The sequence below is a fragment of the Trachurus trachurus genome (assembly GCF_905171665.1).
Source record: "Trachurus trachurus genome assembly, chromosome: 3".
NCBI classification, from domain to species: Eukaryota; Metazoa; Chordata; class Actinopteri; order Carangiformes; family Carangidae; genus Trachurus; species Trachurus trachurus.
The window spans coordinates 6529899-6557054 of NC_139893.1; the positions used below are offsets into that span (position 1 = coordinate 6529899).

Below are 27156 nucleotides of genomic sequence, written 5' to 3' on the forward strand. Positions count from 1 at the left end.
ACAAAATGCGGCAAAGTTTATTACCTATTGAATTCAAGAATTTTATCACAAAATCTGGCAGATTATTACATACTGCAACGTTATTACATAATGTGGCGCTACAATGCTTCAACAACTTTTTACTGTAAAATGTTGAGTTCATGTGTTGTTTTGTTTTTTGTTGTTGTTTTTTAGAGCTGCACACTTTCTTACTATTTTTTTCTTACTTTGTAACACTGTTGTTGTTTTGTTTTTTTTAAGGAGTGACTGATCATTTATTATGAGTGAATGAGTTTCTGTTTCTGCACTTTAACGACCACACAGTGAATCTCTGTGGTTTTATTTGGCTGCGGTGTGAAGTGGCAGCAGCTCTCTGTCCTGAGGCACACACACACACACACACACACACACACACACACACACACACACACACACACACACACACACACACACACACACACACACACACACACACACACACACACACACACACACACAGAAGGTAGGTCAATTCAGGTGACATCACACAAACACAAACAAACACGCACACACAGGTCAGTACTTGTATCTGTGTTTTTGCTTCTCAGTTGTCGTGCAGCTTCAGAGGTGTAAATAAGCTCAGAGATGTTTATGAATCTAAATAAACATTTTCCCGTTAAACTCACCGCCCAGTGTGTGTGTGTGTGTGTGTGTGTGTGTGCTTGTGCGTGCATGACTGACACATTAACGGCTCCTCCACCTGCAGCAACACACACACTCATAAAGGTAAAGACAAGAAGGAAAGGTGTGTCGACACTTGATATAGTTCATAATCCAGTTATTGAACAAACTGTCTTCTACTGTGTTAAGATTAAAATGAACTGAAATTCATTCTGCATCTATTCTGATAGTAGTAGTAGATAATAGAAAAGTCACATCTCCTCAGACTGAGAGTCATTTTAAAGTCCAGTTTCACTATTTTACGACATTTTACTGCACAAAATATCAAAAATTGAATCAAGGAAACGACTGGCAGATGATTGGCTGATGAAAATAACTGATCCATGCAGCATTAATGTTGATGGTTTTGATCCAGATGTTTTATCGATGGAAAGAAACAGCTCAAATATCTTAATGTAGTGAATCTACACCTGAGTGTCTATGTGTCTGTTTGGCCGACAGGGGGCGCTGTGGACTCATATTACTGATGTGATCCAACATATGAACAATGCAGCATCATTTAAAAGAAAGAAAAACATAGTGAATATCCCCTCACATTGATTATCTGTTATTGATTATATCCACACAGAGCATTAAACCCAAAATCTAATCTAAAGCGATCACACCTGAGAGATAAATGATTAAATAATTTATCACTGAGGTGAAAACAGGAGCTGATGACGCTCTCTCTCCCTCTCTCTCTCTCTCTCTCTCTCTCTCTCTCTCTCTCTCTCTCTCTCTCTCTCTCTTTCTCTCCCTCTCTCTCTGACTCTCAGGTTTCAGAAAAGTTGAAGCAGTCTGATCTCAGAGCAGCTCTGCTCACGTTTATCTCTCATCTACACTTATTCATCCAGAAGACGAAGAAAAAAATGATTGAATCTTAAGGAAAATAAACCTCCCGTCTGCAGCTTGTAGCTTCTGTCCAGCTGCTGGTTTGTTGCTCTTTTAGCTTTTGTTTTTTTTCTATTGAATTTTTATTCCACAGAGCGGATTCATCCTCCAGACTTGAGTCGAGATGCAGCAGCCTGAGAACCAGCAGACGAGTCCACAAACGGCCACAGACCCACTGGACCCCGAAGGTACTGTACAGTTTGTCCCTGCATGCAGCAGCTTTGTTTCATACCAATAAGGATTCATCATTATTTATGAAATCTAAATATATCATTCTTTATAGATCTGTTAATAGCAACTTCTGGGTTGCCAGGTTGTGGGAAAATCCTCCTCACAACATGTCACTTTGCTTATTGACTGTTTGAGCATTAATTCACCTCCACACAGAGTTTGACTGTGGCTGTTGAGTTGCACACACATTTTAACGTTGTTTAAAAACTAGAATAAAAAACAATAAAAGTGAGATGTCGATGGTGAGATCTGGTTTTATTTTCATTCTTAATTTAAGAAATGTATAGTTCATTGTTTGTATAATCATCACTCATTCATTCCTGTGCCCTGTTGAAACAATGTTTTGTCTTGTGAAGTCATCAGGTTTGCAGAATCGAATTGAATTGAATTGAATTGAATAGACTTTATTGTCCCTGTGAGGAAATTTTGTCTCGGACTTGAGTGCCTTCACATGTTTGAATAAATAAATGAATACACATAAGCAGCAGTCAGACACACTCAACAAGTTACAAGGTTTTAAAACAGGTTTAAAAAGACACAATTTAAAAAAAAACAGGTTTAAAACAACTCATAAGACACAACTCAGTAAAGGTTAAAATGTTAATTTGACATTTGTAAATGGTCGTTATAGTTTCTACATTTAGTAAAAGTCAAGTCACCTGTGATTATAAATGTAAGCACATCACTGATAAAAGCTTCCACAATAATCAAAAATAGAATAGGATTTCCCACAACCTGGCAACCCAAACGCTTTTTTAATCAAAGACTCATATTATTGGTAAATGACTACAGTTTACAGCCTAATATTTGCTAATGATGCTTTATCAGAAACATAATGTTTATCTTCCACATCCTAAAAGACCTGTTTCTTCTCAAAAACAATAATTATTTTTGTTCTAAATACTTCAAATGCTTCTCAAACAGCTCATCTCCAGAGGTGGGAGGAAGATTTACTCAGTATTTAAAAGCTAATACATTTTTAATTTAATAGATCATCTTCACAGTCTCTACTCATCTGATCGCCAGAGTTAATTTAATAATGTGCAATAATCGACTGGAGCTTCAAAAGAAAAACTACTGTACTGTATGACTGTGGAAACAACATAAGTCCTGCACATCACTGATGACGACACGTATTGTGAGCCTGCTGCAGAATATAATTATATATATTATGTAATACAATGCAATGTTATACAGTCAATACAAAAAAGATTAAATTAGCTCCACCAGCTCCAAACATGAAGGATGCTCATGTGCTATGAGATTGAAGTGAACACACTGCAAAAACTCAAATATCTTACCAAGAATATTTGTCTTATTTCTAGTCAAAATGTCATTTCTAGTCAAAACAAATCTCAATCTACTTAAAATAAGACTTGTCACGTAAAAAGTAGCTTTTTAGACACTTTTTACTTCTTTCAAGGATATTTTCACTTGAAATAAGTGGAAAAATCTGATAGTGGAGCAAGTTTTTCTTCCTTATTACAAGCACAAAAAACTTCCTTTCACTGGCAGATTTTTCTACTTATTTCAAGTGAAAATTTGTTTGAAACAAGTGAAAATGATATAAAAAGGAGTTCATTTTTAGGTGATGAGTCTTATTTTAAGTGGAAAGAGATTAGTTTTGACTAGAAATTAGACATTTTGACAAGAAATAAGACAGATATTGGAAAGATTTTGAGTTTTTGCAGTGCACTCATCAATCAGACTTAAAGATGATGATGATGATGATGATGATGATGATGATGTGTCCTCAGCTCAGTACCTGCGCCGGAGGAGGTCGGCGCTGTGGGTGACCGTCTCACTCCTGGCTCTGTCCCTGGTCGTCCTCACCGTGGGTCTCATCTCCGCCACGCGCACCGACAACGTCCCCGTGGCCGGACATTACCCCGGCATCACTGTGAGCGACACTCTCAACCTTCACCTTCACAAACTGTTAAAGTTAAATATCTTTTGTGTCCTGTCAAAAACAAAAACACGTTCACTTTCATCTCTTCCCTCCTTTTGAATCTCTCGGTGCCTCGATCCAGTTGAGCTTTGGAGCCTTTCTGGGCATCGTTGGCATCCACCTGGTGGAAAACCGCCGCCCCATGGTAAGTCTGTCGCACTGACTCTCAAATCAACGATGTAATACGTTTAAAATCACATTATTAATGATCATTTCAGGTGTTCAGTTCATTTTACACCTTCAGACTCAGAGAAATGTCTTATTGTTGCATACAGTAGTCCTGTGTTTTATTCGCCTGCAGCTGCAAGTACATTTATTTTACTGAAGCAGAACAACAGATAAGAAATATAAATCTTGGCCACCGGCTTTAAAATCTTGGTCAACTCTTCTCGTTAAAGTGGCATAAAGTGTTTTTCCTAAGAGCAGAATGATCAGTGCAGGTTCATGATAACCAGTGTTGGGGAAGCTGCAGTACTTTGCAGGCGTAGCTTGTAAAACTCTGTGTAGTTCAGCCTGGCAGTACTTTGAACAAACTACATTTCTACTCCTGGAGAAATGTAGTTTGTAAAACTACAGCTTAAAAGTAGCTTTAGAAACTGTACTCATTATACTCAGGCATATTTCTGCTGGCATGTGTTTTTTGTAGGCTGACACTTTTGTAGGTTCACCATACATGTTGGGTAATTTAAAGAGAAAATGAAAATCCTACCCCCATACCCACTTGTAAATCAGAAATGTAAGTCAGTCAACAAAAAATGTACTAAAACTACAGAGAGGTCGACATATTCTAGATCGGTGTGTCTTGAACAACAATGTTTTTAAAACTATGACAGGAACTTCAGAGGCACTAACACTTAGGCACCAGCACTAGATGCCAGTCGCTTGTTGACACGACACATGAGCATCTCTCAAAGTTTTTATCAGACCGGTTCCATTTGGCTCTAAAAACATATTTGCCGACACTAAAAAGCCGCTGACATGCTGCACTGGCTGGGACACCAGTGTTGAACTTCACAAACATGTTTCACATTTTTCATAGAGATTTGAAAGCATTTTGTGGGAAAAAATGTAAAAAATGACCCAAAAAGTTGTTAAAATACTTGACGCAGCACAAAATATTAATGCAGCAAGTTACAGCAAATTGTAGTTAAGCTCTGTAGTTAAACTACGTGTAATTTAAGTCTCCCCAACACTGATGATAAATAAAGCAGACATTTAAGAGCTATATGAGAGGGCTGCAATAAGGTAGGAATTAAAAGAGTCTCCGTCTAAACTTAAACCTAAAGAAACATGGAGGAAAAATTATGGAAAACTTGCACTTACGTTTTAGACATGTTTTTTCTTCAGTAAACACTTAAAGTCATCATAATATACTGTTTTCATTGCACTTTTTCCACATCAATACACCAACTATTCAACTTAAGCTATGTATAAAATCTTTGATTTATTTATTTTGTTTTATTTTTTTGCTATATTTTATCTTTATTTTCTGATTTCCCTGCTTCTAATCTGACTTCTTAGTCAATAAATAACAAAGACAGGTGGACGGAGAGGCACCTGCAGACAGTTGGTGTTTGTAATGTTTAGCATTTTACTTTTTTATTTTATCAGTTGGCCAATAGACGTCAAAGATCTACAGATGAACCAAAACAGCCCAAAGAAACAATAATGTTGCTCCATATTGACTTTTTAAAAGGTCGCAGCTTCAACTGTGCAATGTCACAGTTTGTTTTTCCTCAAGGTGACTCATGTCAGATTTCGAGCTTCATATTATTCATCATCTAAAACTGAAGCCTTGTTCCTGGAAAACAGGCCGTATATTTATATTTATATTTATATATAAACCATAAATCAGAAGATTAGGTTACAGACTTTGCAAATTCAGTAAACTGTTTTACAGGAAATTGCTCTATTATGAGCAAGAAGCAAATCCAATTACCCGATGGCGGCGTAATGTGTTCTTGGTTCTTTGTGCCCCGGGGTCGGCGTACGTGACTGGATTCGTGGTCGCGGGGAAGTGAATGTGATTGGTTCTGGATTTCAGTGACAAGTGGAGAAATGTCATTAGCATCGGTCGGTTGTTGACAGGGCTCCTTTATCTCAGGTATAATGTCACCAAAAATACTTCTCTCTCTGGACAACACAGGCCTCCAACAATAACCACGTTAATGAGTCCAGAGTGGAGACTTTTAGAGACGCGCTGTCTGAAATGATTATTGATTATCAGAGAGCCACAGTCTGACCTAACTGACCTCTGATCAGCAGTTAAAGCCGATCTCGACCAAACACCAACGCTACTTAAGAAGCCAAGAAGCTGAAATTGTACTTCTGTGTAATTCAAGTCGTATCATCAGTATCACATTCTCAGTGCATTAAACCCAGCGTGAGGTTTAACTGTGTTAAGTGACTAGAAGACGACACCGGCGACACAGAAACTACGAGTCTTTGTTTTTTTAACCCTTGAAGTCGTCCTACTTTGTTTGTTATACACATGTCGTTTTATTCAACAAGTGTAACTTTATTTTTTTCTTTTCAGTTTATTGTTGGAAAGACAAGGCTATAGGATTATTCAGCTTTTCAATTTCAAAATGAAGATTTGATTCAGTCACTATTAGCAGATCATGACATATAGCTACATTAAAACAAAGCGACAAAGTGTAGAAAGATTGAACATTTAAAGGGATAGTTCAACATTTTGGCAAATTTGCGTATTGACATAATCCCTATAGTCATCATAGCAGTAGGTTCATTACCTTTAATTATCGGTGCATGTTGTTTTGAGATCGGCGGGGCAGAGACGTGAGCTGCTCAGTGAACACAATGGAGGTGAACGGTACGGTACAGGTCTCCTGTCCCTCATCAAACTCATCATATACACAATCCAACAACTCCACAACGCTCTGGTGGACAAGTTGTGACCTGCACATTCACCACGCTATGAGATAATAACAAGACAGAGTTGTTTTTGAGGCAAATGCAGACACGGCTGCTGGGCGGAGTGATTTCAAAAGCGCAAATAGTTCCAAGTATTTGCTTCCTGTGTTTTAGTTACATAATTATACATGAATATTTCATAGTGTGGCGATCTCAAAACAGCATGTACCGATAATTTAAGGTAATGAACCTACTGCTATGACTAGGCAATAGGGATTATGTCAATAGGAGAATTTGCCAAAATGTTGAACTATCCCTTAAATACAATCAATATATTTGAAGAACAAATACCAATTAATCTGTTCATAAAATTAAACAAGAAGTTAATACCACCGACATTAACTTGGTTAGCTTATATTACTGTAACTTAAAGCAGAAGTAAGTGGTCCGGTCGTTTTCGCTAATGCTGCGTTCCAGGCAGGCTTTTGAAATCGTAAATTACAGCTTCAAGTCACAACTTACGACTTTGTAGCGTTCCAGGCAACCCACTCGTGTTTTTCCGACCTGTTTTACCGGTGAAAGTCACTATAACGGCCACTCGTAACTTCCGACCGGTGAACTCGTACCAGATCGAACTGGTACGACTTCATGGTCGGAAAAATACGAGTTGCCTTGAACGCACCATAACAGTCCTCGTCCCTACGTCGCCACATTCACGGCGTTCCTTGGCTGCACACACAGCCCTGCATGCCGTTCTCTCTCCTCATTGGATAAAAACTGTAGGATACGATAAATGTTTTCTCCTCGGCTCAGAGCAGAGCAGAGTGACTGAGAGACCCGTGTTTCAGTCCAAACACTCTATGTAAGTGATTGCTGTCGGAAGATATAACTATTTAAGACTTATATTAACACAAATATATCACTTACTTCTGCTTTAATTAGCATACATTAGCTTGTCATTTAAGCTTTGTTACCATAGTAACCTGCATTAAGATACGTTCAAACGTATGGGAGAAACGTGGATAATGTTGTTTTTATCTGTACAGTCCTTTAGATAATTTAACACTGAACACTTAAAATATTAACTTTAATACAAGAAAGGCAACCTATACCGTTTCCATGGATATGAGTGAGTGAGTGAGTGAGTGAGTGAGTGAGTGAGTGAGTGAGTGAGTGAGTGAGTGAGTGAGTGAGTGAGTGAGTGAGGTGTGTTTTTGCTTTGTTTTGAGCAGAAACTGTCCTAATACAACTTGTCTAAATAATATTTACTCCCCACACATCAATCTTTACTCATCCAATTAAATACAGAAGAACGAAGAATAAACTCCATGTGCATGTTTCCTGCACCCGGCCGTCTCCATGAAACCGGTGTATCAGTGTGTGTGTGTCTGTGTGTGTGTGTGTGTAGTTAATTTTTCATGTGGTGTTCAGGTGTCGTGTGCCTGGTCGGATCACTGTAACGCTACAGTGTACTGTATCTAATCCGGCAGGCGACACAGAGATGGGCACAGCACATGTGGCAGGAAGATGGCGTGTGAATGTGATTGTACGTGTTTCAATATGTTGGGTAAAGACAAATATTATGTAAGAAAAAAAAAGGAAAAAGTGGAAATAAAAATGGAATTATTTTAGGTAACCCTTATAGTAGTGTAATAATGTAAAGAAATAGCTAAGAAATAACAATTATTTGTGTCATAATGTCTAGAAATAGCCTAGAAATAACAGTCCGTTGCAAGGACTTGGTGGTGGCGCAGAATTCTGGCCTTTCCCAAAAAATTAAAAGCATAAAAATCATGTGTAATCTTTTGCCTTCATGAAAAACATGACATTACATGAAATTGACCGTTATTTCTAAACTATTTCTTAACATTACTACGCAATTAATTGTTATTTCTTGGCTATTTCTTGACATTATCATGTAATTAACGGCCTGTAAATTAAAGGGGCACCAATCAGTGTACTTAAACTGAAAATAATTAATTGAAAACTTGATACAATTTCTAACTAATTTGCAGTTAATCAAATTATGTTGATGAAAACTGAGCAGGACCTTCAGGACCCCTGAGGTTTCGCCTCCGTTGCCCGTTTACTAAACCTGCTGTGGCTGCGTCCTCCTCTCTGGCTCTCGGCCCTGCGTGTTAAACTTTAATGCTGTGATCTTATCTGCGGTGTCTCTCATGAGGCTCCGTGTTCGGCCTCCTCACACACACAGGTGTCGTCTTCCCTCTCGTGTCTGAGGCCTCGCGCTGTAACGTGAGCGTCTAACTCTGCTCGCTCATTAAAGAACAACTAAGCAAAAACCCACAAAAGCCCCGGACACCCGAGAGCTTCTCCACAGCAGCAGCAGCAGCTTCTCTCTCTACTTCCTGGATCTCACAGCTCTTTGTTTGCTCTTCTGACCTCACGCAGCCGCCGACAGAGGGTTTTCATGTAGTTTGGATCGTAAACGGTCGAAGAAGTGATGAGTTACTAAACTGCTGCCAAACACAGAGGTTTCCTGTTGGATAACAGACAAGTTTTCTTTCTTAGTTCTTACAACTTATACAGGTGCATCTCAGTATTTAGAATATCATGGAAAAGTTTATTCATGTCAGTAATTCAATTCAAAAAGTGAAACTAATACATTATGAAGTTCCATTACACTCAGAATGAAACATTTCATGTCTTTATTTATTTAATTTCTTTTCATTGTAATGATTATGGTTTGCATTGCCTTTAATGAAGACCTAAAATTCAGTATCTCAAAAAAAAATTGAATATTACAAAAGACCAATTAAAAAAAAAAGAAGCATTTTTAATACGGAAATGTTGGTCTTTTGAAAAGTATACTGTACAGTATATGCACTCAATACTTGGTTGGAGCTTGTAGCACCACATGTAATAACATTGCATTATGTAATAATGTAATAAATGTTCACCTCATTTTGTAATAATCTGACACATTTTGTAATAAAATTCTTGGACACAATATGCAATAAACTTTGCCACATTTTGTAACAAGTTGATACATTTTGCATCAGTTATTACAAAATGTGGGTGTTGCACTTTTTTAATGAAGAAAATGTAATAATTTGGTGCATTATGTAACAACTTAAAATGTGGCAAAGTTTATTACATATTGCCTTTAAGAATCGTATTTCAAAATGCCGCAGATTGTTACAAATGATACATAACGTAGCGTTATTACATAATGTGGCGCTACAGGGCCATTTGACCTGAGCTACTGGAAATTGACTTTTCCATGATATTCTTATTTATTGAGATGCGTCTGTATAAATTATCTCTTCCCCAAATACTTTTTTCACGATAACAAAAAACAGAAGAAGGAAAAAAAAGGATCCTATAAACATAAAAGCCCAGTGTTGCTGTCCAGGTTAAACAATCAAGACTTATACTGGATCAGATCTTTTTACTTGTTGCGGGTAAAACACACATTTGTGTCCACCTGACGTTTCTTGGATTAAGTCTTAAACATCCTAACATCTCTGTGATCTTCATTTGATCTCCTCTCGTCCTCCAAAACGTTTAGAGAGATTGTGGAGCGTGAAATCCTGCCAGTAGAAAGGATGAAGAAGTGGAAGAAGAAAAAAGCTGCGTCCTGTGGCAGCTATAACAGGCTCCACTGCCTTGTTACCCTCAAAGATCTTTATGACTAAATGCTTCATGTAGCTCATGTTCTCCTCCACCTTGCAGCTCACTGAACCTTCTCCAGGTTGTATTTTACCTGACAGGTCACAGGGTCGCTCCGTTTCTATTATCACGGTGTCCAGCTGCGGTCATGGCTGCTCACTGAGGAGGAGGAGGAGGAGGAGGAGGAGGAGACTCTGCAGCGCTCAGCGACTTTAGTAACATTTAAACTGATTTATACCAGGATGACAGATTCATCTCTGTCTTTATCTCTTCATCTCTAAAGCATTTAATTTATATTTTTTGTATTAACTTTACTCTCTGAAAGAAGTTTCCAGATCATTTACTTGGATTTTAACTCAAATATTTCGGCCTAAACTAAAACTACAACAGTTTCATGGCTCAGCAGAACTCTATTGCAGGTTTGTAAAAAGGTTTAAGTCGCTAAGAACATTTTTATTTACGTTTCATAAACTAGTTTTTGTGTCAAAATCAAACTGGTCAAAATGTAAAGATACTTTTACACTATGATAATCATAAATTGACTTTATCGGTGACACAAGATTAAAATTACAAAAATTGCACAAAAAAAGCAAAAACAAACAAGAAAATCATTGAATGACAATAAAAAAAGAAGAAGAAGAAAAAAAAAACAGTTACAGTGTAAGATTTACTGGTCCATCACTCTCACCTGGCAGATATTTAGTCAGGTTACTGAAACAGCCATAAGTTTTTATAACATATGTATGACGGATATTTTTGATAATTTTATGGATCATTTTACATGTGATGCTTAAAGGGATAGTTCAACATTTTGGAAAATTGGCCCATTGTCATAATCCCTATAGTCACAGCAGTAGGTTCGTTACCTTTAATTGTCAGTGCAAGTTATTTTTTAGAACAGTCGAGCAGAGTCGCGAGCTGCGAGACCGAGTTGTTTTAGAGGCAAATGCAGAGACTGTTTGCCGGAAAACTGCCCGACGACAACGCGCATCAGCGGTTTTTCATGAATTTACCTCAAAAACAACTCTGTCTGGTAACGTTCTGTTATTATCTCATAGCGTGGTGAATGTGCAGGTCACAACTTGTCCACCAGAGCGTTTTGGAGTTGTTGGATTGTGTATTTGATGAGTTTGATGAGGGAAGCCAAGAAATCCCATTAGCCTCCGTAACGTAGCTCTGAGCAGCTCACGGCTCTGCTCCACCGTTCTAAAAATAGCTTGCACCGACAATTAAAGGTAACAAACCTACTGCTATGACTATAGGGATTATGGCAATGGGCCAGTTTGCCAAAATGTTGAACTACAGTATCCCTTTAAGAGTGGAGCCAAAGCGAATGAGAGGAGGTGGAGGAGACCAAAAACATAGCAAAAAAAGGATGAATATTGGACAAAAACACAAAAACTGTATTTAATTCAATTGCGGTTGGTTGAGATTGAGCCAGAGTTCAATACAGTTGTGTTGTTTGGTCCAGCTACTGAACCTGGGAAAATGTGATTTACTGCTAAATGCAAAAATTTTGAACATTTTGTTTCATAATATATGTTACATGTATTACAGCAGCCAATAAACAGCCGTTTACATAGCAGAATAAAAATGCAGAGTTTCTCTCAGACACGAGGCTGAGTAGAGATACAGAGCAGGATAAAACAGCGATACTGTACAACAGATGAGTTAATGTGTTTGATTTCCTCTCACTTGACTCTTTATGAGCAGAAAAGTTCAGTTTGTGTCTTTAATCTTTTACTTGTGAGTGATTTCTCTCTTCCAGCTGTACAAGGGTGGGGGGGGGGGTTTGTGGGGTTTGTGCGACAGAGTGTGTGTTGAGTGCGTTGAGTGTGTTTTATGCGCTGGCAGCTGGTGCTAATGTGAAATAATGCAGTTGTCGGGCTCTATTGTCTCTGCTGCTGGACTCATCTCCCACTCACAGCCCATAAAAGCAGAGTCATTTAAACGGCTAATGAAGTGGAGAGTCTGGAGCAGCGGCAGATAAAAAACGCAGGCAGGAAGAGATGATTTTCTCTCTTTGGCTTTTATTTCACTTAGAGAGAGGAAATATTTCATACAGAACACACCCAGAGGACATGAAAACACCTGCGACGGTGTGTTCACATCACAGGAAGTGATTGATTATTCAACACACACTGCAAAAACTCAAAATCTTACCAAAAATATTTGTCTTATTTCTAGTCAAAATGTCATTTCTAGTCAAAACAAATCTCATTAAGACTCATCACATTTAAAAAGTAGCTTATTTTTAGACACATTTTACTTCTTTCAAGCATATTTTCACTTGATAAGTAGAAAAATCTGATGGATCAAGTTTTTCTTTCTTATTACAAGCACATCTTGCTTTCACTGGCAGATTTTTCTACTTATTTCAAGTGAAAATACGTTTGAAACAATGAAAATGATCTAAAAACAAGTTCATTTTTAGGTGATGAGTCTTATTTTAAGTGGAAAGAGTTTAGTTTTGACTAGAAATCAGACATTTTGACAAGAAATAAGACTTGGAAAGATTTTAAGTTTTTGCAGTGGAGAAACTAAGGTTATTTCATGATTATGTGCTTATTTTATGTTTGGTTTTTCAGACTTATTATTATTATTATTGACTTAATAACACCAAGAAAAGCTCTTGTTTGGTTTGTTTGGTTAGACCTTTGCACTTTTAACTGTGACATGACAAGAATATTTGATCCAATCAGATCGATGCATTTGGCTGAAATATTAAATATTAAAGCAGATATCAGTGGAATGTTTTTGTTAATATAAGTCCTAAATAGTCCTATTTTCCGTCAGCAATCACTTACATGAAGTATTTCAGCCTAAACACGAGTCTCTCCGTCACTCTGCTCTGCTGTAACCCGAGGAGAAAATTTTCCTTGTGGGATACAAGTGTTATCCAATGAGGAGAGAGAACGGCATGAAGGGCTGTGTGTGCAGCCAAGGGATGCGCGTGAATGTGGTGACGTAGCACGAGGACCAATTGATGCCTGACAAGGGCGGGGGCTGCTAACTCATGGTGCGTTCAAAGAAACTCGTACTTTGTGTTTTTCCTTCCTGTGAAGTCATACCAGTTCGATCTGGTACGAGTTCACGGGTCGGAAGTTACGAGTGGCCGTTATAGGGAACTTTCACAGACAACAGGATGGTAAAAACACGAGCTACGGGTTACCTGGAACGCTACCAAGTCGTAGTTGTGACTTGAAGCTGTAACTTACGGTTTCAAAAGCCTGCCTTGAACGCAGCATTAGCCGAAACGGCCGTGAAGCTGATATCTGCTTTAAATGACATCAGAAATGAAAGAGAGGAAATAAGTTGATTATCATTGATGATCGGTAAATTTATAGAAATACACACTTTTGCTCTTGGTTTCAATTACTCAGGCGGGTGAAGAACAAAGTGTGTGTGTGTGTGTGTGTGTGTGTTTAATCTCGTGTTTGAGCAGGACGTTCGGTCCTGGAGGAGCGACTGAACAGACAGGAAACGATGCTCAGTGATAAAGTTTATGATCAGACATCTGTGATCAGCCAGCTGGGTCTGCTGCTCTGTGTGTGTGTGTGTGTGTGTGTGTGTGTGTGTGTGTGTGTGTGTGTGTGTGTGTTACAGCAGAAACTTCACAGATTGGTTCAGATTTTCGTTTATTGATCAGTGAGATTGAGATTCTTCCGTTTCATTCACAGAACTGGTTGAATGTGTGATATTGCTTTGGTCCTGTGTGTGTGTGAGAGTGTGTTTGTGTGCGTGTGTGTGCGTGTGTGTGTGTGTCTCGGTTTGGGAGGATTAGTTTGACCTTGCTGGTACAAAAGGCCGTCCTTCTGTCCTGTACATCGCCACTTTGCCCATAAATTACCCACAAAGCACCTCTGTGTTGGCAGAGCGAGAGGCCGTACATTTCCTTTATCGTCCTGCAGCCCTGACGCTGCAGACGAGGACACACACACACACACACACACACACACACACACACACACACACACACACACACGCTAAACCAAACTCCACAATCTCTGACTTCAATCTTCATTTTGCTTTAATGCAACATAAACTCACAGAGTAATCATTCATGAAGGGAAAATAATGAAATAATGAGTACATATTCAACACTCAAGGTGATGAAATCCCACTTCTCTGACACAATATTGTCTTTAATGTTGTGAAGTACTTAATCAAAACTGGACATAATTTTATTTATTGAAGGATAATTACTGATTTTTTACAATCTGGACCTTATTTCTAGCATAAAATACGATCATTTACTCACCCAGATAACTTTGGTGTCATTCGTTCCGATGAAATGAGCTCCAGCCGAGAGCCGCGTATATCCGTATAATGTGAGTCTACAGGGCAGCAGAATGCAGCCTCTAAATAACACATTATCTGCCACGAAACTCGTTCATTTCACCAATATTTAGTTCTGATAGGCTAGTGCTATTCCCCTCTGAGTCCGGGGTTAGCTGTTATCAACATCCGGGGTCTGTAGGTTGGACTCACTAAAGCTCCGGCTAGTTGAGCTAAAAATGGACCCGAATGCCGAAGCGGAATGATTATTATCAGAATGAGCCGGGCAGCGGTCGGAGATGACACCATCCAGGTCAGAGGTCAGTAGGTCAACCTACAGACCCCGGATGTTGATAACAGCTAACCCCGGACTCAGAGGGGAATAGCACTAGCCTATCATAACAAAATATTGGTGAAATGAACAAGTTTCGTGGCAGATAATGTGTTATTTAGAGGCTGCATTGCGCTGCCCCGTGTTCTCGCATTATATGGATATACGCGGCTCTCGGCTGGAGCTAATTTCGTCGGAACGACTTGTAATGACACCAAAGTTATCTGGGTGAGTAAAAGATCGTATTTTATGCTAGAAATAAGGTCCAGATTGTAAAAAAAAAACGGTAATTATCCTTTAAATCTATATTTTTCAAATATATCTTCAATATATACATTTTTATATATGGATTTAATCCTGATTGATTTGGATTCGGTTCTTATTTTATTCTAACAGATGATCTCAAACTGTTTGAATGTGTCTTTACTCTGGTGTGGTGACTTTTTGGTGTTTGTTTCTCTCCTCTCATTTTATTCTCTCCATCCTCCTCCACCCCTCTCTAAAGCTCACGGCCGCCATCATCTTCATCAGTATCGGAGTCATCGCCTCTTTCTTCTGCGCCATCGTGGACGGGATCATCGCCTCAGAGTTCATCGTGAGTGTCACACACACACACACACACACACACACACACACACACACACACACACACACACACACACACACACACACACACACACACACACACACACACACACACACACACACACACACACACACACACATCTTATTATCAGACACAGTAATAAGTAATAACACCAGGGATGTCGGAGGATGAGTGTGTGGATCTAATCAGACAGAACCGACCTGCAGGAAGCTGCTGGGTCACATGACGAACACGGCTGATTAAATGTGTCCAAAAGTTTCCTCCTCGCTGAGAAACTCCTGCAGTGAGACACAAACAAACAGTAAATCTGCAACAAACCAAACAAACACATGATGACACATTTTAACTTTGTAGATTTTCAATGAAACGTCCTGATAACGATCTGTTTGAGTTTGGTAAGTAAAGTGTTTTATTATGAGGAATAAAAAGAAGTAAAAACAGCTGCATGTGATATTACAGCTGAGCCCACACATCAAAATGTAAAATACATGTTGTAACTTCACTCACTGACAAATGATATAAATATGATATAAAGGTTTATTATTCATCCATTCAACCTTTAATTTAACTCAGCAACACATTGTGGTAGAGACTCATTTAAAGTAAAGCCCAGAAAAGTTTAAGTTATAAATTCCTTCCACATAAAAATGTTAGAAAACAACAATATAACAACTCTTTATAATACGTACACATTAAGCATTAGTTAAGCATTAATAAATACTGAATTCTTCATTTATAACGCATGAATACATATTAGTATGTAGTTTATAAATACAGTTAGTGATTGTCAATGATGAGTAAAACATTTTTAACTGTGTTTATGAGTATTCATGTGTAATAATAAATGATGAATTCAGTATTTAATGCTTAATAGTGTGTAATTATTATAAAGTGTTACCTATAACAACTATAAAAGCCACAAAACATTAACAATTATTAGTAAGTAAGTATTTAATAAGGATTGTTTATGTAGTAGGCTATTTATACAGTATGTGCTACATATTTATATGGATGTTCATGCATTTTATGTATATTTTATATGGATATGCATACATATTATTAGCAACAGTATAAAAAATATATAAACCATGATGATTTAAAAGGGTAGGAATTTGAATAAAAAAGTATATTCTTCTTCCTACTTGTTTTTTGAACTTGTGTATATACTATGATGATACTTTTATTTTTATTTGCCTTTTTATTTTAGACACATTTGAAATAAAGTCATTCATTCATTCTTTCATTTATGCGTGCAGAAATCAGCTAAAACAGGAACATCTGAAAGTAAAGTGTGGTGTAATCAAAGATTTGAGAAGCACTAAGTCATATATAATTTATCTTTTCCTCTAACGTGACCACCTCTTATTCTCTCGTTCCCAATAATCCCCAAAATATTCCAGTTCTCCTCTGTTTTATGACGTTCCAATAAATATATGTCAGAAGTGAAAGTGCAGAGAGGTCACCTGAGGTCACTGGCTCCTGGTTCCTCGGATGTTTGGTCCTCGGTTCGTCACATCAGCTGAATTAATTTTAACGAGTGTCTTAATTAGTGTGGAGCAGAAAGTCTCTCTCTCTCAGCACCTGGCATCAAGTCCCAGATATTGATCACCGGCGCTATCGGAGCGCTGCAGATATATTTCTCTTGTGCTCACGGGACAGTAAAAGTCGTATTTATTGCAGCTCCAAGGCTTCGGACAATGAAAATGATTTTATTACCTTTCACATTATATAAAGTCCAGTGAGGTTTAGTGCAGGAGGATCTGCAGTCCGGTCGCTGCTGCTGCTGCTGCTGCTGCAGCGACACCGAGTGGACACAGGGTTTTAATCTACACACATGTAACTGAACGACAACACAAGAGACAGAGAATGAATAACACAAACAGAAAAACATGGTGGATTAACTTGTGTTTCTGTCTCACACACACACACACAGGACATCAGACCGCTGCAGGAAGACATGTGCGACTTCTACGCCAGTGGATCGGGCTACGCCTACGACAACTACTACACCGAGGTGAATCTTCTCATGCAAACAGTAAACAACGCAAAACTTTTCAAATCTTACTCACTGTGTCATCTGTAAATAGAAATTGTATGTATTTGATTATATGTACAAGATAAGATAAGATAAGATAATCCTTCATTTGTCCCACAGTGGGTAAATTTACAGGTTGCAGCAGCAAAGAAATGTATAGGACAGATAATAAATACCAAATAGCAACAGCAGTATTTGTAATACAGTAGATTAAGATTATGATTAAGACAAAATTATAAATAAGAAGACATATAAATACATAAACACATTTGAATTATGATTAGAGCTGTGATAGGTGTGAAATACAACTGTGATTGTGAAGAGAAACCAAACTCAAGACTCATTGTCGTCCTCTAAACTTTAGGACAATGCCACGCACATTGTTTATCTGCACGACCTTGTCCTGACAAATTGACATGTTTTATAGACTGAAAAGGTGAAATACTGCAAAAAGTAAAAGACTGTAACTTGAAAACTGTGTTTAACTAACAGGTCTGTGCTGTTTTGTTGGTTTTTATTCACTTTTTGCCTTTTCAGGGTTGTATAAAGTCATTTAAATGCATGTTAGGTTCATGTTTACTGGTCTTAGTGTCATGTTTCATTGAGTGTGCGCTGACATCTAGTGGTCATATGATGTTACTGCACCCAAATCAAATCAAATTAAAAGCAAACAGAAGCTGTGGATTGTTTCATCATGATAATAAAACACAACAGCACTGACAGTCTGTAACTACAACTGACTCTGCAGGTGTCGTGCCGCTCGTTCGACAAAACCTGCAAACTGAAGCTGAGGAGCAACACCTGCTACTGCTGCTACCTGTACAACTGTGAGAGGTGAGCCACAGGTGTGAGCGGGAAGATCTTTATCGATACAGATCAATAATAATAACTTTATTTATATAGCACCTTTAAAAACACAAGTTTACAAAGTGCTTCACAAATGCAATACAGCAGCACGGCAATAAGAGAACCCAACAACATATTGAGACCAGGACGACTCAAATTAAAATGCACGATGCAGTTGATTAGATAAAAATAAATTAAAAGGGGGGTACACATGATAAAAAATAGATAAGATGAGATACTATTAGATGAGAAAAGATGGGATAAAAGAGTTAAAACAGAAGCCTACATCAGTCCAACTGTAAACTATAAAGTCTATTCGCTGGTATGTTATTGTGCAAGAACATGAAATTAAACACTTTTTCAAAAGTTAATTTTATTTTGTGTAATCGACAAAAACAATCTAATATGTTTTTTAATGTGCTTAATCACATAAATAATAATATATAATAGCATGTACACACACACACACAACAAGACATTGCTTTTACTGTATATTGTAGTTCATGTCTTAATATGTTGATATTTCATTATTTATTGACTCCTTGCACTTTATGTGTAACTTTTTAAAATGTTTTTTCTGCTTCAGGATTTTTTAGATTTATTTATTTAAAAAAAAAAATGGGAACAGTACATATTGATGGACATTGACATGTAAATATGTGGGATTGTAGCCAAGTGGCTAATTTCCATCCCCAGTCCCATTGGCAGGTTGATGTTAGACATAAAAAAACAGTACAAAAAGTACAAAAGGCAGGACTAGGACAATAAAACACCTTGACATCTTACACAAAACATATATGAACGACATACATAGGAGAGAGGCTGCCAAACAACTTTGTTGTATTTGCCAATGCAATAGGCATAAATTTAGACTTGAATAAGTATATATAACAACAGTGAATCAGCTGAAATGGAAACAGCATTTTGCATTGTGCAGGTTCGTCATTTGGTTTATAAAGTTTATAAAGTGATAAACTGAGAGATATTTCATTAGAGAATAAAATAAATAGTTTTTTAAGGTTTAAGATTTCAGAAATATCTCAAATATGTTTTGTCTTTAATCTGAGTCCAAGTTTGATAAGTGAAGATCTTGAGTCCTGGAGCAGGTTTATCGTCGTTTATTATTATCAGTTATAATAATTATGGGATAACGCAGGAGAAGGTGGAAAACACCTGTTTCTCTGCGTCCGCTGCCAAACCTACAGCTGGAGAAAATCACAGTTACACACAAACCGACATGAATCATGTGAGTTTGTTTCTTTCTTTTGCACTGAGTTTCCTTCAACCCTTCAGAGTTTACTGAGTTTTTTTGAACAAATCAAAGTGGGAGAGCTCCAGTCTTATCTCTGCCTGGAGGGTTTCAACATGTAGTTCACTGAGTACAGCTGATGAACAGGGTGCAGTAGTGTTTGTTTTTCTTCCAGATACGGAGGAATTTAAATAAAATAAACCAATAAATAACAGTACTGACCCTCCTCCTCCTCCTCCTCCTGCAGCATCGAGTACCACACACAGTACTATGAGTTCACCGGGGTGAGCGGCTGCTGGGATGTGATCCACCTGTACCGGCTGCTCTGGGCCTCGGTGGTGCTCAACGTCATCGGCCTCTTCCTGGGCATCGTCACCGCCGCCATCCTCGGAGCGTACAAGGTCATGGTGAGCAGCAGCAGCACGAACCTAAAGAAACGTTCACTGACTGTACGGGAAGATGTTTCTCTGCAGGATGAGTCATTCTCAGGAACAGTTTGTTACAACTTAATGTCTCTCACCACAGCTGGTTTCAAAGCTTCCTGAAGTGTAGATTTGTCCCTGACATAGAAAACATCAAAGTCACTGCAGCTCCTGAACAAACTTCTTATCTACTGACGTTTTTCATGTTCTCATGTTTTCATGCAGTTTATGTTTCAATATAATCTAATGTTTTCTCTTCTTTTACTTTAACAAGACTTCAGGCGCAGATAAACTGTATATCTTTTTCTATCTCCCTTACTACGTAAAAAAAAAAATCTCTTCCATGTACATGAAGGAGCAAAAAACCAATGACTTGAGCTTTAAAGGCATAGTTCAGACAGAGTTGTTTTAGAGATAAATTCATGCAAAACCGCTGATGCATGTTCCTGTTGGGGGCAGTTTCTCAGCAAGCAGTCTCTGCATTTACCTCTAAAACAACTCTGTCTGGTAACGTCTGAGCAGCTTGCAGCTCCGCTCCGCCGTTCTGAAAATAGAACCTACTGCTATGACTATAGAGATTATGCCAATGGGCCAATTTGCCAAAATTTTTAACTATCCCTTTAAAGAAGACATATTATGCCCCCTTTCCACAAATTAAAATAGTCCCCAGGTGTCTTAAAGACATGTCTGTGTCATGCTTTGGTCAAAAAGCATCACAGTTCAGTTCCTTTCATCCTTTCAAAACAGCCCTGCTCAGAACGGCTGGTTTCAGCGCCTGTCCCTTTAAATGCAAATGAGCCACTACTTGCCCCGCCCCTTCTACTGGTCCCAGGTAGGGGTGGAGTTATGCAAATTAGAAAACCTAGTTACATCACTGGAAGACATCTGAAGGAACAGCTCGTAAAATCACGTGGATTTCAACCTCAGGAGCCTGAACATTACAGATTTTTTTTGTCAATTCTCACATTTTAGGGGCCAGAAGGCAAAACAAACACCCAGATATATGTTAAAGAGCTTTCAAAAAGTGATATTTCCATAATATGTCCCCTTTAATGTCTCTCACCACAGCTGGTTTTAAAGCTTCCTGAAGTTTAGATTCGTTGCTGACAGAGGAAACATGAAAGTCACTGCAGCTCCTGAACAAACTCCACATCTACTGACATTTTTCATATTTATGTTTCAATATAATCTGATGTTTTCTCTTCCATTACTTTAACAAGACTTCATGGGGAAACATAGCTCTTCACTGTCTCCCTTACTACATTTAAAAAAATATATCTCTTCCATGCACATGAAGGAGCAAAAAACCAACGACTTGAGCTTTAAAATCCAGTTTCCAGTTTCTACAGATAAAAACACAGAGGCTGTAGTCCTCGCTGCAGCCAGACCAGGTTAAAATCCCCCAGTGTGCCCTTTGCTGCATGTCATTCCCCCTTTTCCCATCTATATCTACTGTCCTATCAATTAAAGCCAAAAAGCCTGAGAAAATACTTTAAATAAATAAAATAAAATCCAGTTTCTCTGGCGTGAAAATGTAAAGTAAATCTTAACGGTCCTGATTTGGGGCACAATGAGGAGTGTGTGTTTCTCTGTGTGTGTGTTTTTGATGTGATTTCTTCTTGTGTCCTGCAGCAGAAGCCCAGTCCTCCGGTGGCGCCCAGTCCGGCGCCGCCGCCACACATCCTGTACAACCCGACCCAGCACATGCTCACCTACGCCGGGTTCTGCCCCTCAGGACAAGCCCTGCCCGCTTACCCCAACTACCCCATGACCATGCAGGTAGAGTCCACACACACAAAACAAAAACAGACACAAATGTTTTCTTCTGTTCTTTGTTTTTTTTCTTTCTTAGTGTTAATTTTTCTTCAGTTATCTCTTACTTTGGTAATTATGTGTAGTTGTTGTCTCTAATGGCATAAGTGTATAATAATAATAATATGAATTTATACCTAAATTAGAAATATAATAAGTTATTAAATAGTAAAAACGTATTATATAATCATATAGTAACCAGGAAGCTAAAAAGAGAAAAGGCAATGTTGTAATTAGGGGGTGGGATTAAATAAGTTTATACTTGTTCCTACTCCTTTTGAATTTGAAGTAGTAGTTGTTATTTGTGGTTAGATGACCACTTTTATTTATTTTTTGTTCATTATTGTTATTTTATTATTATTTTGTTTGGTCACATATTTGAATAAAAGAAAAAGAAGAAAAAGAAAGAAAGAAAAGTGAAGCAGCACATTAGTAAATAATAAAATGAGCTGTTTTTTAGTTTCAGGGTCGTGACCTCACACACATTTGTGGTTTTCTCTGTTTCACTGTCACGGCTCATTCAGAGGAATTAAAGAGAACAGAGCTGCTGCTGCTGCTGATGTTATTAGTAACACTCACGCTTTACCTGCTGCGACAGGTCAAAGTGTCTGCTGTGAAAAAAATACATATTTTACATTCCAGAGAATTAAGTCGGAGCGGCGCTGGATCACATTTCTTATCGCAGCTGCTCCACTATAACATCAAAGCTCTTGACCAGAGAGAAAGAAGAAAGAAGAAAAACTATTAATCTGCTCTGCTGCCTCGTCACATTATTACTGAGAGAAAACCTGCAGCTGAGCATTAGATACTTTTCCCCTCAGTCACCTGAACGCTGTTTTAAAAAGCAAAGTTTTATAGATCAAATAACAAATCAATCAAAAGAAAAAGTAATAAAAAGTAAAACTGACAGTTTAGGTGAAAACACCCAGAGTCACTGGCACAGCGGCTGAAAACAGGAATGTCTGATTGATGCTTCACGAACTGGAGCCATGAACCGAACCACGACCTCTGCAACAGGCAACGCTGCAGAAACACCACGACTCAGCAGATGTGATGGTTTATTATTTATATTACAGCGACTCTGACACACGTCTCACAGATTAATTACTTGTTGATGTCTTATCTTTGCTGATATTTCTGCACAAATCCAGATCCAACTCAAAACAAAACAAAACGCACCTCGTGTAAAAGATGTAGAAATAATCTCAGGTACCTCTGTCTCTGTTTCTCCACTACATACCACACACTCCCTCTCTCTTCTCCGCTCCTTCTCCTCTTAAAGGGGACGTATTCTAGCCAGGCTAGCGCCGCCTACTGGTTCCCGCAAATTTCATTTGCCTCAACAATGTAGTCAGGAAACTAGCAATGCGTTTCGGTTTGCTCCATCCGCCAGAGCGGACGGACCAATCAGCGAACAGACGGGTAAGTGAAGGCGATGACGTTGAACTCAAGCGCTCAAGATTAACCTATGAGCTTAACCGGTGTATAGCACACGTGACCACCAAGCAGCAGCGATTAGTTGAAGCAAATGTAAGCAACCGCCTCCCGGAAGCAAACGAATCCCTATGGCTCGTGTTCAGACGCTATATGAAATGTAATGAAGTAAGCGGCTGATGCATCAGGCTAGACGTATTCTGCCCCTTTTCCACAAATTAAAACAGTTCCCAGGTGTCTTAAAGACGGATCAAACATCACAGCTCTTTTCATCTGCTCTCAACAGCCCTGTTCATAGCGGCCGGTTTCAGTATCTGTCCCTTTAAATGCAAATGAACGAATGGTATTGCAAATTGCAATGCAAATTCAAAAACTAATGACATGATTGTCAGAGCCCGTCCACACGAATACGGATTTAATGATAAGTATTTCATTGTTTCGGCATTTTGTCCAGATAGAAACAGCGTTTTCGGGGGGTGAAAACTGTATTTTTTTGGAAACGGGTCCCAGAGTGGGAAAATCAGAAAATGCCGCCCCAGCGTTTTCGTGCAGACGCCCAAAACAGATCTTTTGTGAAACGATGATGTCATACCCCAACCTGACCAACCCACTACTGTCGGGTCGCTCAGACACTGCAGCTTAAAGGTACATTGTGTAGGAATTACTCCCATCTAGCGTTGCGGTTGTATATCGCAAGCAACTCAATGAGGTTCAGTTACCGTCGTAGTTCCGACCATAAACGGCGATTCGGCGGCGTTATTCTCATGACTCGCCACGAAACCGAAAGTAAGGAAACGCTGGTCGGCTCGACCAGCATTTCCGCCACCACTAATAATAACAAAATAACGATAGAGACAAAACTATATATTTATCGAAAATGGGCCCATTAACAAGTGTGGGTAACATGGATTCAACCACATTAACGTGAGAATTTTTTTTATAACCAAATAGAAACTCCTCGTTGTCCCTTTAAATAAAGGATAAAAAAAAAAAAAAAAAAAAAATATATATATATATATACTATATATATATATATATATATATATATATGTGAACGGCACATTCAGAGCTTACCGGAACACTTCAGTTTGTTGATGGGGGTGATTACTGATGCAGGGTTCCTACAGCTTAAGCCAAGTTAAATTTAAGACTTTTTAAGACTTTTTTAAAGCCACTTGAAATGAAATTTAAGACAGACTTCACATTAAACACAAATGCAGAAAAAAGAAGAAAAAAACACCACATCAATTACATAGGGTTAGGGACAATTTTACCCACTTTCCTGTGTGATCCAAGGTAAAGTGACTGCTACATGAACATTGGATTGTGTCTCTTTCCAGCTGTCCTTTCAAAATAAATGCATAAAAAGTCTGAAAAAAAACAACAACCACTGACTCGGGAGCTGGTGGCGGTGAGAAATTTAGCGTTGACGGCCGCCACTAACTTCTCTATGTCAGAATGTTACCAATTATTTTGAGATTTGAGACTAATTACAACCATAAAATACCACTTACCATGTGTTAACATTTTTAAGACCTTTGAAAAATTTATTTAAGACATTTTAATGCCAATTAAGGCCTTGTTTTTAGATTAATGAATTCAATGCCTTTTAAGACTTTTTAAGGATCCGTCAGAACCCTGTGATGAATGAAAAACAGACTTTTGAACGAAATAATTGATTTTCGTGAATAGATAACAGGAGAAGTTACACACTGTCCCTTTAAAGAGCCTTCAGAAAGTGATATTTCCATGACATGTTCCCCTTTAAATCAGCACAACAACAACTACCAGGCCCCGGCGACGCCCCAGATGCTCCCCGACGGCGGCCTGGCCTCCACCCCCTGCCCGTCCGAGGAGACGCAGCCGCCGCCTCAGGCCCCGTCCCAGCAGCAGCAGCAGGGGAACACCCAGGAGCCAGGAGGAGGAGGAGGAGGAGGCTTCATGCTGACTCCCAACGCTCCCGTCCTCTACGGATCCTCCTACAGCGCCTTCGAGAAACCTCCGCCTTACGCCTGCTGAGCCTCGAGACGAAAAAACTCTGATGTGCTGCATCAGACTGAGACATTTAGATGCTCATGTTTCACTTTATCGGATGGATTTGACCCAAAGTGAGACATATTTGTTGTTACTTCGTGTGATTATATAGATATAATTAACTTATTTCTTGCTTATTTATTAGAAAACAGTCCTGGAAACACACTTATTTGCTTCCACATTATCAGTTAGATGAGTAACTCTCTACACTGCTCTCGTATCTACAGGTAAACAGGAAGCTTCAGTCTGCAGGGTTGGTGAATAAGTGTATTTCCTGGATTGTCCTTCACATGTTACATATTATATATATAAATAGATTTATAATTAATGCACTTGGATATGACCTGACAGTTGTTTCTGAGTTGTGCTGACTGGATTACAGGTGAACCTACTGTGTATTATCTCACTATAACTAACTAACTAATTAACTACCGTACAAGTAATTAAAAGGGCTTTTCTTGAAATGTAAACTGGAGTTAATGCCACTGGTGTTGCTGTTATTTTTGCTGAATCATTTAATGTGCACTTTAAAATTAAAACACTGTATTGTGTATACTGTATATATATATTATTGATGATGCATGCTAACTGCTGTGGGATAGGAGTCTGCTGCTGCTGCTGCTGTGAAACACATTATATATTAAAGAGAAGAAAAAGAAATCCCTACAGTCACTGATGCATAAAAACTTGTGGAGTAAAAAATCTTTAGCTCAATGTCACACTTAAAGGAGGAGTTCGGTATTTTTGGGAATAGAAAAATGAGAAAATCTATACCAGTCGTGTGTTTGTGTAGGTAATAGGAAGCTCCTGCATGCAGCCAGTTAGCTTAGCATTAAATGTAATTAATCAAGGTACCAGCACCTTTAAAGTTAATTAACATAGCTACATTTTGTTTGTTTACCAGTGTAAAAACATACATTTGCAATTTTACTGATCCCATTTCCACTTTAAGTGCTAAATGAACTACTTCTGGTATCGTTATACTTTGTGCACCAAGCAAGAAAGTACATTTCCCTAAAATATTTACTTTAGCATTTAACATCTGATCTAAATAAACCTGCATTAATATCCAGTAAAGTCCAGTATTTCTCTTATTACCAGTGGATATGACTGTGTAACTTTCCCTTAAACAATTGGATTCATTAGCAATAAAACTCAGGGTTCCCACTCTTTCCTTGAAATTATTTTCCAGGATTTTCCAGGACATTTTCAGCTGCTACAGTCTGACAGACATTAGTTATTTCACCATACACCAATTTGTTTGTGTATTCCTCTCTCACCCCCAGAAGTCTGATTTAAAGATGTGCAGTCTAACTTATCTATGAAATAATCTCTTACATGCTTAGAAATTATGATGAATTTATCATAGAACAATGCAAAACATGTTTTTGTTTTAAACCAAGGCCACTAAAGCTGTTTGCTGCTCCTCCATCTGTCACTCAGCAGAGGAGACAATAGGTCCAACACTCATCAACTCAAAGTCTCTAGTTTTCTTTGGAAAAGAAATCCTTGGTGGGCCAATTTGCCAAAATGTTGAACTATCCCTTTAAACCAACTCCCTTCACCAACTAAAACCTGCTTCCCGGCTGTTTGATTATGTAGCTTATAAGCATGAAGGATGTGTGTATTTACCCGGGGATGACGAGCTCAACTCAAGGTTTACTTACTACTCACTTTCTGATAAAATCAGTCGTTGTGGGTTTTATTCAAACATCTGTCAGATGATTATTTTTGAGCGTTTGAGGATTACAGCACAAACCCCTTATTAACCGACTCAACCACCACTTACAGCATTAAAGTAACATCATGAAGTCAAACCTTCAATTAGATGCAACTTAGGGTTGGTATTTCTTTTT

The 27156-nt window shown here is 38.4% G+C and overlaps 1 protein-coding gene across 1 annotated transcript; it reads left to right on the forward strand.

Annotated features, from left to right (window-relative positions):
- Nucleotides 1-1693: 1693 nt before the first annotated feature.
- tmem255b (transmembrane protein 255B) lies at nt 1694-25285 on the forward strand (the record flags this gene model as incomplete). The annotated part of the gene is made up of 9 exons (XM_084001337.1): nt 1694-1757; nt 3558-3700; nt 3831-3893; nt 15367-15456; nt 17402-17482; nt 18252-18337; nt 19846-20005; nt 21653-21799; nt 25040-25285. The coding sequence occupies 9 exons, from the start codon at nt 1694-1696 to the stop codon at nt 25283-25285; spliced, it is 1080 nt and encodes a 359-aa protein (XP_083857463.1).
- Nucleotides 25286-27156: the final 1871 nt, after the last annotated feature.